Source organism: Culex quinquefasciatus, chromosome 2 (assembly GCF_015732765.1).
Source record: "Culex quinquefasciatus strain JHB chromosome 2, VPISU_Cqui_1.0_pri_paternal, whole genome shotgun sequence".
In the NCBI taxonomy this organism is placed as follows: Eukaryota; Metazoa; Arthropoda; class Insecta; order Diptera; family Culicidae; genus Culex; species Culex quinquefasciatus.
This window is the reverse complement of record NC_051862.1, coordinates 38,214,177-38,235,101: the sequence shown is the minus strand read 5'-3', so window position 1 is coordinate 38,235,101 and position 20,925 is coordinate 38,214,177. Positions and strand designations below refer to the sequence as shown.

The window sequence follows — 20,925 nt, the reverse complement described above, 5'->3', positions numbered from 1 at the left end:
TGGATCCGGACATTGTTTACATACATTTTAATGAGATACGGCTACAAAAAAGTACATAAATATCACTTAAATGGTTATAACTCGAGACAGGGTTGCCAGATCTTCAATGTTGTAGATTCGTTGGAAAGGTCTTCCAATTACCTAACCAACGATGTGTCGGATGATGGATTCGGACATTGTTTACATACATTTAAATGAGATCCGGCTACAAAAAAGTACATAAATATCACTTAAGTGGTTATAACTCGAGACAGGGTTGCCAGATCTTCAATGTTGTAGATTCGTTGGAAAGGTCTTTCAATTACCTAACCAACGATGTGTCGGATGATGGATCCGGACATTGTTTACATACATTTAAATGAGATCCGGCTACAAAAAAAGTACATAAATATCACATAAGTGGTTATAACTCGAGGCAGGGTTGCCAGATCTTCAATGTTGTAGATTCGTTGGAAAGGTCTTTCAATTACCTAATCAACGATGGATCGGATGATGGATTCGGACATCGTTTACATACATTTAAGTGAGATCCGGCTACAAAAAAGTACATAAATATCACTTAAGTGGTTATAACTCGAGACAGGGTTGCCAGATCTTCAATGTTGTAGATTCGTTGGAAAGGTCTTTCAATTACCTAACCAACGATGTGTCGGATGATGGATCCGGACATTGTTTACATACATTTAAATGAGATCCGGCTACAAAAAAAGTACATAAATATCACATAAGTGGTTATAACTCGAGGCAGGGTTGCCAGATCTTCAATGTTGTAGATTCGTTGGAAAGGTCTTTCAATTACCTAATCAACGATGGATCGGATGATGGATTCGGACATCGTTTACATACATTTAAGTGAGATCCGGCTACAAAAAAGTACATAAATATCACTTAAGTGGTTATAACTCGAGACAGGGTTGCCAGATCTTCAATGTTGTAGATTCGTTGGAAAGGCCTTTCAATTACCTAATCAACGATGGGTTGGATGATGGATCCGGACATTGTTTACATACATTTAAATGAGATCCGGCTACAAAAAAGTACATAAATATCACTTAAGTGGTTATAACTCGAGACAGGGTTGCCAGATCTTCAATGTTGTAGATTCGTTGGAAAGGTCTTTCAATTACCTAACCAACGATGTGTCGGATGATGGATCCGGACATTGTTTACATACATTTAAATGAGATCCGGCTACAAAAAAAGTACATAAATATCACATAAGTGGTTATTACTCGAGGCAGGGTTGCCAGATCTTCAATGTTGTAGATTCGTTGGAAAGGTCTTTCAATTACCTAATCAACGATGGGTCGGATGATGGATTCGGACATCGTTTACATACATTTAAGTGAGATCCGGCTTCAAAAAAGTACATAAATATCACTTAAGTGAACAGAACTCGAGACAGGGTTGCCAGATCTTCAATGTTGTAGATTCGTTGAAAAAGCCTTTCAATTACCTAATCAACGATGGGTCGGATGATGGATTCGGACATCGTTTACATACATTTAAGTGAGATCCGGCTACAAAAAAGTACATAAATATCACTTAAGTGGTTATAACTCGAGACAGGGTTGCCAGATCTTCAATGTTGTAGATTCGTTGGAAAGGCCTTTCAATTACCTAATCAACGATGGGTTGGATGATGGATCCGGACATTGTTTACATACATTTAAATGAGATCCGGCTACAAAAAAGTACATAAATATCACTTAAGTGGTTATAACTCGAGACAGGGTTGCCAGATCTTCAATGTTGTAGATTCGTTGGAAAGGTCTTTCAATTACCTAACCAACGATGTGTCGGATGATGGATCCGGACATTGTTTACATACATTTAAATGAGATCCGGCTACAAAAAAGTACATAAATATCACTTAAGTGGTTATAACTCGAGGCAGGGTTGCCAGATCTTCAATGTTGTAGATTCGTTGGAAAGGTCTTTCAATTACCTAATCAACGATGGGTCGGATGATGGATTCGGACATCGTTTACATACATTTAAGTGAGATCTGGCTTCAAAAAAGTACATAAATATCACTTAAGTGAACAGAACTCGAGACAGGGTTGCCAGATCTTCAATGTTGTAGATTCGTTGGAAAGGTCTTTCAATTACCTAACCAACGATGGGTCGGATGATGGATCCAGACATAGTTTACATACATTTAAGTGAGATCCGGCTTCAAAAAAGTACATAAATATCACTTAAGTGGTCAGAACTCGAGACAGGGTTGCCAGATCTTCAATGTTGTAGATTCGTTGGAAAGGCCTTTCAATTACCTAATCAACGATGGGTCGGATGATGGATCCGGACATTGTTTACATACATTTAAATGAGATCCGGCTACAAAAAAGTACATAAATATCACTTAAGTGGTTATAACTCGAGACAGGGTTGCCAGATCTTCAATGTTGTAGACTCGTTGGAAAGGTCTTTCAATTACCTAAATAACGATGTATAACATGATGATGTTTGGTTCAGTTTACTGCCATTTATTCATCTTCCGAAAATATGCGAAAACACATTTTTATACATAACTTTTGAACTACTTGTCGAAACTTCAAACAATTCAATAGCACCGTATGGGACCCTAAACCAAGTCGAATGCGACTGGTTTGGTCAAAATCGGTTCAGCCAGTGCTGAGAAAACTGCGTGACATTATTGGTCACATACACACACACATACACACACACATACCCACACACATACACACACACATACACACACACATACACACAGACATTTGTTCAGTTTTCGATTCTGAGTCGATATGTGTACATCAAGGTGGGTTTTCCAGCTTTTAATAAAAAGTTCAATTTTAGAGCAGGATTATAGCCTTACCTCAGTGAGGAAGGCAAAATAAATTAAATAAATAAAAGTATTGGTGTCTACCTGTAGTTGCTACTCTGTTATTGACAAAACGATACTTTTTTGAAAAATTGACAAAGAAGCATATACATAAAACAATGCAATGATTCTTTTTTTTAAATTTATTTTTAAATTTCAAGTTTTGCATTTAAATAAGGTATTAAAATTTAAAAAGCATCAAGATGTAAAAAGGTGTAAAAAAAATACTTTTTGGCGGGTATTCTGGTTTTAAATGGGATTTAACCCGTAAAAAAAGTTTTTTTTTAATGTCAATATGGAGGCACTTTGGCCACTAATACATTTATTTTCAACATCACTAGCGTGTAGGCCAAATCCTTGCTCATCTTTTGTTATATATAACATCGGCACAGACCTTAAAAGTTTGGCATTTTTTCGAAACATTCGGTTCCATTTTACATGTTTTTTTGTTATTTTGTTATTTTGTTATGTTGTTATGTTGTTATGTTGTTATGTTGTTATGTTGTTATTTTGTTATTTTGGTATTTTGTTATTTTGTTATGTTGTTATTTTGTTATTTTGTTATTTTGTTATTTTGTTATTTTGTTATTTTGTTATTTTGTTATTTTGTTATTTTGTTATTTTGTTATTTTGTTATTTTGTTATTTTGTTATTTTGTTATTTTGTTATTTTGTTATTTTGTTATTTTGTTATTTTGTTATTTTGTTATTTTGTTATTTTGTTATTTTGTTATTTTGTTATTTTGTTATTTTGTTATTTTGTTATTTTGTTATTTTGTTATTTTGTTATTTTGTTATTTTGTTATTTTGTTATTTTGTTATTTTGTTATTTTGTTATTTTGTTATTTTGTTATTTTGTTATTTTGTTATTTTGTTATTTTGTTATTTTGTTATTTTGTTATTTTGTTATTTTGTTATTTTGTTATTTTGTTATTTTGTTATTTTGTTATTTTGTTATTTTGTTATTTTGTTATTTTGTTATTTTGTTATTTTGTTATTTTTATTTTGTTATTTTGTTATTTTGTTATTTTGTTATTTTTATTTTGTTATTTTGTTATTTTGTTATTTTGTTATTTTGTTATTTTGTTATTTTGTTATTTTGTTATTTTGTTATTTTGTTATTTTGTTATTTTGTTATTTTGTTATTTTGTTATTTTGTTATTTTGTTATTTTGTTATTTTGTTATTTTGTTATTTTGTTATTTTGTTATTTTGTTATTTTGTTATTTTGTTATTTTGTTATTTTGTTATTTTGTTATTTTGTTATTTTGTTATTTTGTTATTTTGTTATTTTGTTATTTTGTTATTTTGTTATTTTGTTATTTTGTTATTTTGTTATTTTGTTATTTTGTTATTTTGTTATTTTGTTATTTTGTTATTTTGTTATTTTGTTATTTTGTTATTTTGTTATTTTGTTATTTTGTTATTTTGTTATTTTGTTATTTTGTTATTTTGTTATTTTGTTATTTTGTTATTTTGTTATTTTGTTATTTTGTTATTTTGTTATTTTGTTATTTTGTTATTTTGTTATTTTGTTATTTTGTTATTTTGTTATTTTGTTATTTTGTTATTTTGTTATTTTGTTATTTTGTTATTTTGTTATTTTGTTATTTTGTTATTTTGTTATTTTGTTATTTTGTTATTTTGTTATTTTGTTATTTTGTTATTTTGTTATTTTGTTATTTTGTTATTTTGTTATTTTGTTTTTTTTTATTTTGCTATTTTGTTATTTTGTTATTTTGTTGTTTTGTTATTTTTTATTTTTTATTTTGCTTTTATGTTATTTTGTTAGTTTATTAGTTTTCTATTATATTAGTTTGTCAGTTGATTAGTTTGTTTTGCAAGTTTTTAATTTTGATATTTCGCTTGAGAATTCGAACTTTTCCCATGTCTGGCTTCTCAATTCCGCAAATGTGAGAGAATACCACCCGGTTCGCTCTCTGTTTTTCTTCGATTCCTCTTTGCTCTTACCCTTCGCCCAGCGGATTCGTTTCGCACCGTTCTTCAGAGACCCTCCGCCTCGACGTTTCGGCAACTGTTTTAATGTTGTTTTTTTCTCCCATCATCGTTCCGTTGCGTTTCGAACCCAGACCCTTCAGTTCGGTTGCAGCCGTCGGCCGGTTCGGACGTGAGTGGCGTGTCGTTACGCTTTTCAGTTGACAGTTATTTTTGCGATAGTAAATTTTGAGTGCGTTGCATTTATGCTCGGCCGCATCGGCTTATGCGCGTCAAGCTAAGCCGGGTTCGATCTTTGTGTGTTTTTGCGCGAGCATAACTTGGGATTACTTCTGTGTGTGATTGTGTGCGTTATTTGAATACAATGGGTATATTCTTGAGCGCTGATGGTGATTTATGAGCAAATTATGCGTTTTGGCATATTTTTTTGCTAGAAGAGAGAGAGTGCGTTACCGTGTTGTGATCCATGTCCCAGTATGGATTTATGTCCAAGTTTTCAATAAAGAAGAAAGAATCGAGCATTAAATTTTGAACATAAATACACGCTATCGTCGCCGACGAAAGGAAGTGAATCGACTTTAATATTCCAAGCTTGTACTAACTTTAGCATTCGGAGTGTATAGTGTGAAGAGAACGAAAACAACCCAGAGCAATGGAATAGATAACAGATAGTCGGAGTCACATGTGGTTTGTGTTACTTTACAATTTCCATAAAGTTTTTTTTTCTTCTGACTGGATGGCGTCAAGAAGTGTGTTTTTTCCTCTTTTCCTGGCCGACTTCAAGTAGTTTAACAATTTAAAGCCGCAACGCGTAACCCCTCGAACCCCTCGGCGTATTCTGGTGTTTAACAAGGGATCATCATCGGCGGATGCTTTGGAATATTTCCGACCCGGGGAAGTAGCAGTAAAACGGTGCAGCAACATGTGCTGAAAATGGTAAGATTTAAAAATCGAGCGAGGGTGGCACTTTCTTGGAAGGAGGAATCCTCTTGGGGATGATGTTTCGGGGCGCACGTGGAAGGCATGGCGTGATTTGTTTGGGATAATAAATTGGCAATTGTTTACTCGTTATGCTTTCGGGTACGTAAAGGTGAATGAATTCTGGAAATTTTGAAAAGGAGCCGGGAGTGCGATGGGTCGCACATCTGGGGCCGTCTCTTAGAAAGGAGGGTGAACAGATGTGCCACGGTATGTTGAGAGTAAAAATTTAGAGTTTATGGTATTTTTTTCGCTTCATTGCTTTAATAACGAAAATGTGCTAGTCGATGTGTAATATTAATCTTAAAAAAATATGGAGAAATTTTAAATGAATGTCAAAAATCCATATCATTTATGAAAATTTCTTTGAACTGTTTATTCTGCCTCTGATATAAAATGTTTATACAGCCTTGCCTCAACTATCACAAGCCTCGAATATCCAATGTTTTGATTATCATCAGGACACATACACAGTAAAAAAATATGTAAATTTGGAAGGTGTAATTTTGGAAGGTTGAATATTGCCTCTTTTATGATGTAATTTTACATCAATTTAGACTGAAAAAATGACATTACACCAGAAAAGTGGTAAAATTTCACATTTTTTCTGATGGAGCAGAAATCCCACGTTAGAGGAAGGCCATGCCCCGGGGGGCGTAGTGCCAATAGTTTCGTTTCGTTTTCTGATATAAAAGATGTACCCCTTCCCAAATGAAATATTTCCATGATTTTTTTACTGTGTACAATTCGGCGAATGGTTGTCAAATAATGTAAGGGGACGAGTACACAGATTTAGTTTATGAGACTTGATTAACAAGGAATATGATTTTGGGTAGCTTGAATAGGATTCCAACAATTTACAAAAGTGCGTCTAATCCCTGGAGATCGAAGTGATTGCAATCTAGCGTGTTAATCCTGTGCCTGCCGAACTTTGCACCATATGTGCCAAATAGAGTTCAAATCAATCGCAGAACCATCTAAACTAACCTCATCGACGCTTTATGCCCTACTGCCGAACCCTCCGCACAAGTACTTCACTCGTTGCACTTTTCGTTTCAGCTGCTGCCACCAACTAGGTCAGCAATCACCCTTGAAATGTAAACCGTTCCTAAAAACCTCCTCCTAAACGCTTAATTGAGCACGCAGCACGTATTGTCTAAATTACGTCTGCGGGATCGCTCGCTCGCCCGCCCAGGCACGACTCTGAAACCTCAAATCTAGGGTACAACAGTTTAAGTGAGATTTTACCATCCGGAGTATATCCGGCGCAAATCGCCGCCACGCAACCAAGTAACACTCACGGGGAAGGTCGACCGAGCACTTCCAATCCATCACGTTGTTTGTGTGCCCGTCCCATATGTTGAGGCCTAGACCCAAAAAATAAAATCGGAAGCTGTCCCTAACCCCTGTCCTGACTCCGATGGTTGCTATTTCGCTCCCTCCGACAAATAAATTTTTCTAGCGTGCTCTATGACCCCCTCTCCGGAGAGTGCTGTTTTTGAGCTGAACCTCTACTTTGTGTCGATCTGCTCGAGTTGGTCGCAGAAACCGTCCAAAATTGTTGGTCACGTTCCACTGGAGGTTTGTAGACGTCGCAACGGTTGAACAAATGTTTCGATCGTATCTTGAAGTAAATTTTCAAATACTGCTGCCGCTGCAGCAACCAAACACACATGAAATGGATTGAATTACATTCCGAGGATCCGGAGTCCAGACTGCAGAGTCGAGTTGACGATGCCACAATGACTAGCTGAAAGTCTAGACTAGCGGAATTGGAATGAAAACAACGCCCCGAACATGAAGACGTTGGGCGGATATTTCCGCGGAAATATTTTGCAGAGTTTGCATTCTGTATTTATTTGTCTATCTAAATTTTCAACCTAATTTTTGCCCTTTTTTGCTAAATGACTTTTTTTAATTTTCAGTTAATCGTCGCTGTCGTACTAATTTGTCGCACGTACATTTTAAGCAAAATTGAGTTAACTTTTAACCTTTATATTCATAAAACCGGAAAAAAAACTCCGTGCATTGTTGTCACTTATCATATGAATGATGTTTCGATCTTGTTGATCTATCTCAACACACCCTGAACATTGGTGTTAATGCGACAACTGGCAAAAGAGATTTCAGGTTTGAACGCGTTTGACACACGACATTTTTGGACAATTGATGGTTCTATTCTAATTGTTCAAAAATGAAACTGTTGTTAATTTTTTGAGTAAATTTGCTTTCAAGCATAATTTTTCAAAGTGCTAAAAATACGAAGTTTGTGGATTTGCAAAGGCAGGGCCAGATTTTAAAATTTTTAGAGAAAAGAACAGAAAATAAAATCATATTCTATTTATCCATTTTGAAAATCGGATTAAAAGTTGCCAACATAATAACTCCTGAAACAAAAAATACACTATTTCGTTGACACAAACACAAGTTTCCATCTTAATAATGAGGTTACCAGATCGTTAAACAACACAACTGAGCAACTCTTTACAAAACCGGCCGATTTCGACCATTATTATTTTTTTGTATTTTTTTATTTAGCTCAAGCTTTGGTCATAGGGAAGACCAAAGAAGCTATTTTGTGTCATTGGTTTATCCATACAAGTCTCCATACAATTTTAGCTGCTGTCCATACAAAAATGGTACGTAAATATTCAAACATTTGTAACTTTTGAGTGAATTTTCTGATCAATTTGGTATCTTTGGAAAGTTGTAGGTATTGTTGAGAACAATTGAGAAAAAATAGGTACACGTAAATTTATTTTTGAGAATTTTTTTTATCAACTTTTTTTCACAAAATACCCAAAATACGTATTTTTTGATTTTCGAGATTTTTTGATATGTTTTAGGGGACAAAAATCCGCAACTTTTGAGCCATAGAGAAACATCGTCGGAAAATCTGCCGCCGAGTTATGATTTTTTGAAAAAATTGTGATTTTTGGATAAAATTGAATTTTCATGCTAAAACAAATTTGCGTAATTTTTTAATGTAAAATTGTATTTCCAATCGAAAAGTACTCAACAGATTTTTTGATAAAGGGCTCTGTTTTCAAGATATAGCCACCGAAAGTTTGATTTTAGCGAAATATTTGCAGTTTTTCGATTTTTAAAAGCAGTGACCATGAGTGACCATTTCTAAAAATATTTTAGTTTTTTTGAAAAGTTCAGAAAATTTTCTATGAAATTGTCTAAAAGACATTGAATATTGGATCTCTGGTTGCTGAGATACAGCGGCTTAAAGAAAAAAACATGAAAATTGAATTTACTAAGTCTCACCCAAACAACCCACCATTTTCTAATGTCGATATCTCCGCAATTAATGGTCCAATTTTCAATCTTTAAACATGAAACATTCGTGTTTTCCGATCTTTTCGAAAAAAATATTTAAAATAAATTAAATCAACACTAACATTTTAAAAGTGTTAAACATTGAATATTACGCCCATTTAAAATGCTAGTCATGAATTAACTTTTGTAAAAAAAAAAATTCGAAAGGAACGGAAAATTTCACGAATGTTTCATTGTTTGATCAGAAAATTCACTCAAAAGTTGCAAATGTTTGAATATATACGTACCATTTTTGTATGGACAGTTGCCAAAATTGTATGGAAACTTGTATGGGTGAACCAATGACACAAAATAGCTTCTTTGGTCATAGGGAAAGCCCCCACAAAGTTTGAGCCAAATCAAAAAATACAAATAACATCCATTTCTGGTTTTCGTAGAGAATTGCACAACTGCAATTTTTGGATATGTATTGACAGATTTTAAACTTTTTGAGATCAATTTTTATTTTTTTAACTTCTTGCTTTATTTTATAACATTTATTTTGTTATAACTTTTGTATTTTATTTGTATGTATAACTGCATGCAATCTGTATTCTTTTATGTTTCGAAAGTTCTGTTCGTTTTAGTTATTTGTTCATTTACTTATGTTTTCTTTTATTTCTTTTTATTTCAGACATTCCAGTTCAGTCAAAACATCTGATTGTCATTTCGAGTAGTGCTTGTTGCGCTTGATACCGCTTATTAACTCTACAACCAGTGTGCTGGGTACCAACCAACTGTAATAGAAGCCTACCTGGGTTATTAGCCACACTTGATTGGCTTATAACTGTTTTGTGAAAAAGTGCGCCCGGTACTGTTTGGTGGGTGGCTGCTGATCGATCTTCTATGCCTGGGACCATATGGACCGTGCTCGGCTTCGTTGAGTGTGCCGAACCAGAATCGACTGCGGGCAGTTTCACTTGAGAGAGCGCTCAAGAGCCTGGTTTCCCCCCGGGGGCACGTGTATGGTGGCAAAAGTGAAGTGGCCTATTACTTAACCATAAATTACCCTCACGGAATTGTAATTCAATCGAGAGTGTGTCTAACTTGGGATAGGAGACCAACCTCCAGAAGCCATTTAGTTTTGTGCGGTTGAAATAGTTTTGTGTAACTCTGCATAACTCGAGAAGACAACCGACATCTGCCGACGTTCCGTCGATTAATTATTCAATCGGTAGTGAATGCTCTAGCGGTTTGATTTTGTTTTTTATGTTTTTGCGCTAAAACTTCATTTAGTAAATTCTTAATTGAGCAGCGTCTTCAAACACGCAAAGCAGAGATATTGGTAATCTTCATCGTGTAACCCTCAAGTTCAAGTCTGAGCTGAGCCGAAAGCTGAGTCGTCAAAATGGTGCTGTGCGATAGCGATTTAGGTGAGTTATTGACAACCGTGTGTAAGCAAAGCGTTTCAACAGCTGGAAAAGCTGTGGATATCTCCGGGGAATTAGTTCTTTACGAAAACGGTTTTAAAATTATATTATATTGTTAGCTGTAAAGCTTTGTAAATATTTCTAAAAATGAAAAAGCAGTTTTTTGGTTTTAACAGATTATAAAAAACACTTTTTTGTAGAGAGTTTAAAAGCAGATTTTTTTCCCGATATCCTAACGGGAGGGAAGGTCGAAGCATTTCCCCTCTGCATCCGAATCTCTGGATGAATGGTTGGAATTCGTCATCTGCGTTGACAGTTTATTGGGTCGTAAAGCGTAAACATGAAATTTATTTGCTTTTGTCGGTGACGGTTTTCAAGAAAGCAAAAAAAAAAACACAGCTCGAGAAAAAAAAAACTTAGGGGAGTTGAGTGGAATGGGAAGAAAGATCGAACTTGAGATATGAAATGGGAAGGAAGTTGAGTGGTTTGCACAATTCGACTTTTGAGTACCGCGCCGGCCATGTGTTTCTTCTAGTGGTGGCTCTCAAGTAGATTTTCGAGTGTTATGGTTTTCCCTTGTACGCCAAACAATGCTGTGAGATTCTAACGAAGCAGTTACGATCAACTTCTTTCGCAATCCAGACCAAGGATGTCAAAACAATTAGCATTGCGGTGCATCGGGCAACTCAGCGTGTCTCTCATTAGGAATTAACACCTTCTTCATCAGTTTAACCAACATTGTCTAAATTCTCACTTTGCACGCAAAGTTACAGTTTACTCGCGGCACAATCTTCATTAGCACCATCAATTTCACGCTAAGCATTTCAATTAAACCATCAGACACGTCTAGGTCGCCTCCCCCAAGAAGCCCAACCTTAACCGTTGGTGCACATCACCCACAAATTGCACATGTGGGCCCTCCCTATTGAAAACGTACTATGTGGTGTGGTCTCTCCCGTATCAAAGTGGAATCATCTTGAACTGTGCACCAAAACAATAAGCTTCATTTTCCCAGCAAAAGAACCCAGAAGCTGTCGAGAGAGACCCCCCAAACCAACCGCACACAATCGCGTGCAGAAGCAATTAAACAATCGGGTCTTGTCTTCTTGGCGGAGTTTGCTCTTCTAATGTGCTGCGCGCGAACGTATCGTTGTGACTGCATCTTAAATAGTGATCTGGAATAGGGTTGTGGCACATTTGGAAGGATTGAGTCATTAGCACTGTGACTAACTTCTGAATGATTTTAACAAATTTTATCTCTTGAGCTAAATTAACAAATTCACAATATTTTATCAATTAAACACATTTTATTTTGTTCTTAGGATTTGGATCATTTTAAATAGTGATTATCATTTTTTCCATCACAAATATTGAATTGAATTCCTGAAAACTGTAAACAAAATAAAATTGAACAACTTATTTTAACAGCATTAAAAGCATTGTAAAATTCAAATAATGATAAATTATTGCATAAAAGCTAAATCCATCCTGGGACAAACCGAATCATATTCTCATTCATTTATAAATACCGTAAACCGGGGTGACTTTGATAGGATTTCAATTTGTTTTTAGAATATTTTCCAACAGGTAAGGTTTTTCTCAAGATTATTATTTTTAAAACATGTACTGGGGTAGACCACACAAAGTCCATGCACTATTTCGGAAAAAAAGTTTTTTCAATAACATTCAGAAAAACAGTTACGTTAAAAATTCTTAGTTTGAATTCCGGGGTGACTTTGATAGTCATAGTTTTTCTTGTTAAAATCATATTTAAGATGTCAAACTTCATTTGTACGTTAAATGTACCATCACTAAAGTAGCTGATATAGTTTTTAAGAAAAAAAATCAATGTTTATATTTAGTTAACTAAGTGTATAAGCTTTTAAGCGAAATACATATAAATTTTAGTTAAAATTGTTAAAAAGTCGGAATTTTGCCTGGAATTTGTTAAAACTAGTTTTGTTTATAAAATTATCGATTTATATTGCATTTTATACTGAATTCGAAGCACAAATCACAAGTTTTCACATTTTACATGAAATTTGTTCAACTGAAATTGCCTATAAATTAAGAGAGTTTTTATTATTGTGTTTCAAAAACACATATTATTAATTTTTTACAAACTTTTTTAACCTTCTCCTAGTGGAAAATTGTCCAAAGTTCGTTGAAAAAATCATGACACTTTGAGAAGTTTAAAATAATTGCTTTCATCAACATTTTCTTAACTATAGTTAACTAACTTTTTAAACTTGTCAAAATTTTATGAAAAGTTCTTCTTGAGGTACTTTGAACACTTCTCTTCCACGGTCAGTATGTTTCTGAACCATTCCTTACGTATTTTAATTGTACTCTTCATTTTGCGGAAAAATCGCAAACCTATTCAAAGTCACCCCGGCTATCACCCCGTTTTACGGTACCAAAAACTATATTTATCGATGTAAAGCAGGCTTGCCCAACGTCCGGCCCGCGACGGCGTTACAAAATAGTTGAATTACTGGCCCTTAAAGCTGTTAATGAAATATTCGAAAAATAAATTTAGAGTCTAGATTTGAAAAATAAGCCTGCGATCAATTTTTACATATTTTAACAAAAGTTGACATCTAGCCGTTTTTGCTTCAGCAATGTTTTTGTTTCATATTGAAATATTCTTTATGTTTGAATTTAATTTTTATCATTTCTGCATTGATGTTTCCAGAATCAATAATTTAAGAGCGAGTTTTTCACCGATGTGAAACAGGTCGTATCGAGGTGCTCCGATTTGGATGAAACTTTCAGGGTTTGTTTGTGTATACATGAGATGAACTCATGCCAAATATGAGCCCTCTACGACAAAGGGAAGTGGGGTAAAACGGGCATTGAAGTTTGAGATCCAAAAAACATGAAAAATGTTAAAATTGCTCGCATTTCCGTAAAACTTCATCAATTCCAACTCTCTGAGATGCATTCGAAGGGTATTTTAAAGCCCTTCAAAATGTGCTATAGACATCCAGGATTGGTTTGACTTTTTCTCATACCTTTTGCAAATAACTGTTAAAAATGGATTTTTTTAAAACCATAATAACTTTTGGCAACAGCCTCCAACACCCATACTCCCATAGGTCAAAAGTTAGGGAATTTCATGGACTATAAGCCTACGGTATTAACTTTTTGGCCAATCGCAGTTTTTCTCATAGTTTTTCGATTTTTCTAGAACAAACATTTTACAACGTTAGTTTTTGCTCTGTAGGCCTCCATAGCGGCACTTTTTGGTCTCAATTTTGACATATTCGGAATCCTCAGAAAATTTTACATTAGATTGAGGTGTTGGAATTTTGAGTTTGATTGGAAAAAATGCCATTTAGAATTAATTAAAATATTATTTAGAATTTTGTCGGATTAGGGGTAAACAAGTTTTCGCCTACTTGATACAGCATTTGACGTATTGATCATAGGGTAAATAAGATCTTTTTCTTTTTCAAAAATGTTTTATTTAATTATTTTTAAATCAAAATTACAACTCCAATACTTCTAACTTACGTGAAATTGACCGAGGATTCCGAATATGACAAAATTGAGACCAAAAAGTGCCGTCTTCTTGGCCTACAGGGCAAAAACTAACGTTGTAAAATGTTTGTTCTAGAAAAATCGAAAAACTATGGGAAAAACTGCGATTGGCCAAAAAGTTAATACCGTAGGCTTATAGCCCATGAAATTCCCTATCTTTTGACCTATGGGAGTATGGGTGTTGGAGGCTGTTGCCAAAAGTTATTAAGGTTTTATAAAAATCAATTTTTAACAGTAATTTGCAAAAGCTATGAGAAAAAGTCAAACCAATCCTGGATGTCTATAACACATTTTGAAGGGCTTCAAAAGACCTTTCGAATGCATCTAAGAGAGTTGGAATTGATGAAGTTTTACGGAAATGCGAGCAATTTAAAAATTTTCATGTGTTTTGGACCTCAAACTTCAATGCCCGTTTTACCCCACTTCCCTTTGTCGTAGAGGGCTCATATTTGGCATGAGTTCATCTCATGCATAGACAAACAAACGCTGAAAGTTTCATCCAAATCGGAGCACCTCGATACGACCTGTTTCACATCGGTGAAAAACTCGCTCTTAAACATAAGTTCCGGCTCGCCACTGCTTAAAAAAACCTGATCTGGCCCGCAGGGCCAAAAGGTTAGGCACCCCTGATGTAAAGGAACAATACCAACTGTTAACACTCGTATTTATTTAACACACGAGTTCCTATAAAGTCGTTTAAAAAAAAAACGTCAAATTATAATTAGGCTGGTACAAATTTTATTTAAATTCCCCCCCCCCCCCCTCTTCCCCATCAAAAGTTGGTTTGAAAAATTAGGGGGCAAAAAAATTTTTTTTTTTTCAAAAAACTTTAAAATTTCTTTGGAAATTTAAGTGCAATTAGCTGAAATCAATTTAAAATTCATTACCTTGCGTTCAGAATCATTTTTAGCATGTTTAAAACGACGGATAAATTAAAAATCTTTTGAATTTTGAAAATTTTTAATTTTTAGTATCGCAAAAAGTTTTATTTTCGCAGAAATTTTTGTTTTCGTCAAACCTTAAATTTTTTGAAGACTAATAATTGCAAAACAACTTAACTAGTGTAAAATGCATTTTAAAATATTTTTTGCATTCAAATGTTGAGAGTATTCAAGTGCCGATAATATAATAAACAAACTATTTAAAATAAAATAAATTTATAAATATTGTCTGATTAATTTTTTAATTTTCATTGAAAACACATTCTTTACAATACATAGTAAAACATTAAACACTTTGAAACCTTTAAAAAAATTGAACAAGATGCATAAAAAAAAGTATTACAGGCCATGTTTTTTTAAATTTTTAATGGAGAAAGTGATTCATGTACACTATACAAACAAACTTTTTGCTTTACTGTGCGGCGGAATTTAACAAAAATATATTTTCAAGCCATCTCAAACATACTGAAGATAATTATCAATTTTGGAAAATTAATTTTGAAATGTTTAAGTGGATCAAGACTTCTGTTTCCATTAAAATTTTGAAGTTTTCTGATTAAATGTATTGCTTCCTGATTACCCATTTTTGAATTTCTGAAATTTTCCCGACTTTTCCAGAACTTCAAAAAACAGTCATTTCTTACTCAAAGAATGTTTGCAAATAACAAAATGTTTAGAAAAAAGTTAATATCACCGAATGAACAAGATTTATTAAAATAATGGCACTGAAAACTTTATGAAAAATGGAAACTTAAAAACACATTTAGAAAAATACCTCGAAATAAAAAAATAAATAAATTACTAAAATAATTAACTTATAAATAATAAATAGAATGGAAAAAAGTAAAGACGCGCTTAAACATGGTGACACATTCATCTTTTTTTCAAAAAATAAATAATCCAAGCATCTGGCAATTTGCAAATTTTACTTTTGAAGAATTGTATATTTAATATCAGTGGTGATTTGTCATGTTTTCGGTATTTTAATGTTTTCAATTCAATATCAATACAAAACTCAGTCAAGTGAAAATTCATGCTTTAACTCGTTTGTAATGCAAAAGTTAAAAAAAAAAACAAATTCTTTTTTAAAATTTGTTAAGGTTTCCATTCGAAATTTTTGGACATGTTTTGTCATTTTTACAATTTATTATCTTATTTTGAAAAATAAAAAGATATTTGATGTTTCTCATTTACCACGGATTTCGTTTGAAAGTTATGTTTTTCGATGTTGGTAGTCAACCTTTACTTAATTTAGCGCGTTAAAAAAGATTTAGAGTTAAAAAAACGGGAATCATTTTTTTTTTCTAATACCAGCGATGCAAAAAATGCATACAGTCGCATTTAGTTAATTTTTAAGTATTTGCTATAAAAAGTTATGGAATACGACAAAAAGAAACAGGCCCTTAGGCTGGTCAAAATAGTTAAAATTAAGCTCTGGTGCTATTCGATAATGCGGTTTTAGAGCCTTTTAGAAACCTTTTTAATTCAAAATAATTTAAAATAGTGAAAGGAGCCCCAAATGTTATGTCATGTGTTCAACACAAAACGAATACAATTGAGTTGAAAATTGTACAAAATATTACAAAACTATTCAATTATTAGAAAATATTATTCTGCAGGTATGCTTTGGATTCCCGACTTTCCCCATTTTTATGATTACAATTCCAGACTTTTTCCAGATTTTTTGCTAATTTTAGAAGATTCCCGCCTTTTCCAGATTTCTCGACTTTAATAAGAGTCATTTCATGTCAACTGAGTACACTTTTGGACTCGACCATAACCGATTTGGACTAAAGTTGGAGGAAACAGAAATCCCTGGTTTGATACCGATTGGACCATCACTCTATTTTTGGCACCGTCCCCTTTTTTACGATTTTCTGAAAAACATTTTTTTTCTTCGACTGGTAACTTTGCAACTTTTAGACTACATTATTTTTTCTGATTGAATTTTATAGGAAATTGTCCAAAAATGCCAAATACTAAGAATTAAATCAAATATTAACCCTCAAATGCCTCCCTATATTATTTCTTTTCATATTATGATTAAATAAATACGTTGCTTTGAAAAAATTGCATAGAAATTCCAAACTTAGAAAAGATTCTTGTTTCTAGCATTATTTCAAATTCCACTCCAAGAAACCCTAAACCCAACCCTATTCATCTTCCAGAGTCAACCCTTCGAGTGCACTTGCCGATCGGATCGTCGACTGCGAAGAAGAAGCAAACATTTAACGTTGCATGCGACGATGCACATTATGCTGTTGGGTAGAAGAAAGATGCATTTCTTCCGTCTGATGGGCGCTCAGGGTGGGTTGCAGAGGCGGGTTGGGAGACAATTTAAACATGACTTCTAATGTTTGGTGCTCGCTTTGTGATTGCATCTCTTGATTTTTTTCTTTTCATTTCTCTGTTCCAAGTGTTTTCATTTTATTTCGCTTTTCACACACAAGTAATGGACAAGTCAGAACCATTGCCATTGTTGCAAGTTGAACATTTTTTCGAACCCCTTTGTTGATGATTTTATTTAAATTATAGTAAGAAAGAAGCATCGTAAGCGTGTTCGGGGAGGGAAATTCAAAAGAAGGCAAAATGCTCAACACAATTGTAAACATTTTTATGCGCGCTAATTGATATTAATTTTATGCAGTGAAAGCATGAGCAACACCAACTTCACGGTGAGTTATGCTGCTGCGATGCAGTAGGATTCTGAGAGGAGAGGTGTTTTTTGCTGGGAAAATCTCCGATGGAACTCTCATGCTGTGATGATTGCAACTGTTGAGAAGACGAAATTGTTGACGATGTGTGCCGTAATTAGCCGTCTGGCAGCGAGCTGCCGTTACCTTCAGACGACTAATTGGTAGGTTTATCTCAAGTTTGATTGACAGATTTGATTAGAGTTAACGTTAATTATTGTTATGTTATTGAAACTACTTTGAACAAAACCACTTTTAAAAGAGGTTGAATTTCGAAATTGAATTTCGGTTGAAATAATCAAAAGTACACAAATGTGCAATGAAGCACCACATCTCGATGTTCCAATGATCTAAAAAACGCAAACATTCCCCTCACACGAGTCGTTTCGCGGAAAGCCTTTGCAAAAAAAGTGATATCCACCGGCACAGCGTCGGTGGATTTACCCCACCAGACTTCATTAATCTGCTCGGCAGAGTACAATAAAATAAAATAAGGTAACAAGTGCGCGCAGACGGTTGATCAATTTCGACGCAGAAGTAGCTGACCAACCGTGGAAAATTTGCTCGATATTTTATTGTTTTTTTCTGTGCTTCTCTGTTTTAACCCCTTTTTAACCGAAATAAAAATGAGCTGCCTTATGTTAATGGAGCAGATGTGCATTTAAGCTGCTCTAAATTAAACCTTAAAGCTAGGGACTGACAAATGTTTAACCTTCTTTCGAAAAATGATGCCCTGTTTCCGGTTGATCTATTTTCGCCAAATTATGTGGCCAGGTTTAGTCAATTGACCTCCACCAGTTCCAGTAGCTTCGAACAACAATCCGACACAGACGATGTTGTTTGTTCGTCGATGTGATGCTTTCTTAGCCCAATTACCATTATTGGAGCAAAATGAATGTCAAGTGCATTCCTAATATCAATTATATCAATTAGACAATTACTGCTTTGCATTTTCAAAATTTTGATTTTAATATAATAGCGAACTTTTCGGCATTTCGAAAAAAAAAACATATGTTTCTATCAAATATTCATTTTTCAACAATATTATTCTTTACGTTTTCGCAAAACGGGTTTTCATTGTTTTTGTTAGTATTGATGAAACTTTTCCTTAGGTACAAATACATTTTATATTATTGGTTACTCTATACACATTTAGGGCCTGTCCATAGATAAGTTTTATGTAATGATTCGAAAATCTGTAAGACGGATTTTCTGATAACTTTGGTCTCTTCCGCAAAGTTATAGGTTATTATTAAGACTTCATATTCGAAAAAGGATACACGGAAAAAAATTACCATATTTTTTAAGCATCAAAAATTTCGTCAAAAATCCAAAATTCATTTTTGATTGTAAAATTAAATTTGAAATCAAAAAGTACTTCAGTGTTTTTCATAATTGGAATCGTTTTCTAAGGTTGAGATAATTTCCCACGAGTTTCACTTTTCAACATTAAAATCGGATCAATTATCAGGATATAATTGATTGAAAATTGAGAGCCGGATGAATAGCACTTAGGAAAACTCTCTTTACGCAATGTTTAATTTTTTGAGGCAATATCACAGCAATCAAAAGTCAGATAAACAATTTACAAAAAAAAATCTGTAAATTTTATTTAACGTTGTTAACGATTAAATTATCGAGGTTCGATAACGAAAACGATAGTTCAATCATTACCGTTGGGTCGATTACGATAATCTATCGTTATCGTTATTCCGTTAATTCTATTGTCGATTATTTTTTCGAAGATAACGGACGATAACTTATATTTATTATATTTCTAAAATTGACTAAAACCAACCAAATCATGTTGAATTTTCAATTCATTGTAAATATTTTTTTGAAAATAAAGTTTGTTTCAATGTATAAATACTAATAAAAAAATCACAAAAGTATTAGCATTAGCATTAGCATTAGCAATAAAGGTCGCACAATTCCGGATGGCTGCACAACGCTTATCTTGCTGTTTATCTGTAATTAAACGTATAATAACACTAGACTCTCATCCGGTTGCAATATTCCAACACGGGAGATACCATGTTTTCATCTTTAGATGAGCGTGTAATACTATCCAGTAAGATAAGGGGCTCCTGGCCGGTACCTTGCTAACCTCATGTTAGTAAACATTATCTAAACATCTATCGCAAAGATCTCTACGTCACCTAGTGGTATAGATGTTTGTAGGGAGGTTTTGACTCAATGTTAGTAAATTGAATGTTCTTATTATTTAACACCATCACCACCACCACCAAAAACAATTCCATCACCACAAAGAACCAAGCTAGATTTAAACACAAATACATTACAAAACAAACACGACAATAAAACCATCATCCTGGTACTGCTGCTCACACGATACTGACGCGCAATAATATTCATTAGCACAATGACCCCCACTGCATACATGGCTTGAACATGAACACGAACACAGCACAAAGAGAACACCACAAAAATCCATCTTCCCATCACTACTGCGTGCACGATACTCACGATATCAAAAATATAAAGGTTAACAAAATCTAAAAAAAAAACTAAACCTTATTTTTTAAAGTATAAAATCACTTTACAGATGGGTACCGAAAGGACCATTTTACCAATAAAAAAAATAAAATAAAATCACAAAAGTATGTACTCAAATTATTATAATTTGCAATATGGATATCAAACGATTCAAAATTTTGCATGCATTTTTACTGTTTTTCGAATGAAAACTCAAATTTTCACAAAATACATATTGCAAATCATGAAAGTTTGAGTTCTTTAAAAAATACGATATTTTGTGAAAATTTAAGTATGTCATTCAAAAAACTCTAAAGCATTGAAAATGCAAGCAAAATTTTGAATCGTTTGATACTCATATTGCGAATTATAAAAATTTTAATATTTTCGAGAAAATACGTATTTTGTGAAAAAATTGAGTATTTCATTCGAAAAACTCTAAAACAGTGAAATGCATGCAAATTTTCGAATCGTTTGATACCAATATTGCGACTTTTAACAATTTGAGTATTTTCGAAAAAATACGGTATTTTGTGAAAATTTAAGCATTTCATTAAAAATAAAACTCTAAAACAGTTAAAATACATGCAACATTTCGAATCGTTTAATAATATATCGAATTTTAAAAATTTGAGTATTTTCGAGAAAATTTTAGTATTTCATTCAAATTTGGTTGGTTTTAGTCAATTTTAGAAAAATATTAAATATAAGTTACCGTCTGTTATAGTCGATAAAATTATCGCCGATAGAATTATCGGAATAACGATAACGATAGATTACC

The 20,925-nt window shown here is 33.4% G+C and overlaps 1 protein-coding gene across 1 annotated transcript in view; it reads left to right on the top strand.

Annotated features, from left to right (window-relative positions):
* Positions 1-4,956: 4,956 nt before the first annotated feature.
* Positions 4,957-20,925, top strand: part of LOC6054055 (pro-interleukin-16) — a 125,139-nt gene continuing 109,170 nt past the window's right edge. Inside the window, 2 exon segments of the mRNA XM_038254647.1 lie at positions 4,957-5,486; positions 9,736-10,474. Of these exon segments, the coding sequence (XP_038110575.1) occupies positions 10,450-10,474 (25 nt within the window). The 5' untranslated portion in view covers positions 4,957-5,486; positions 9,736-10,449.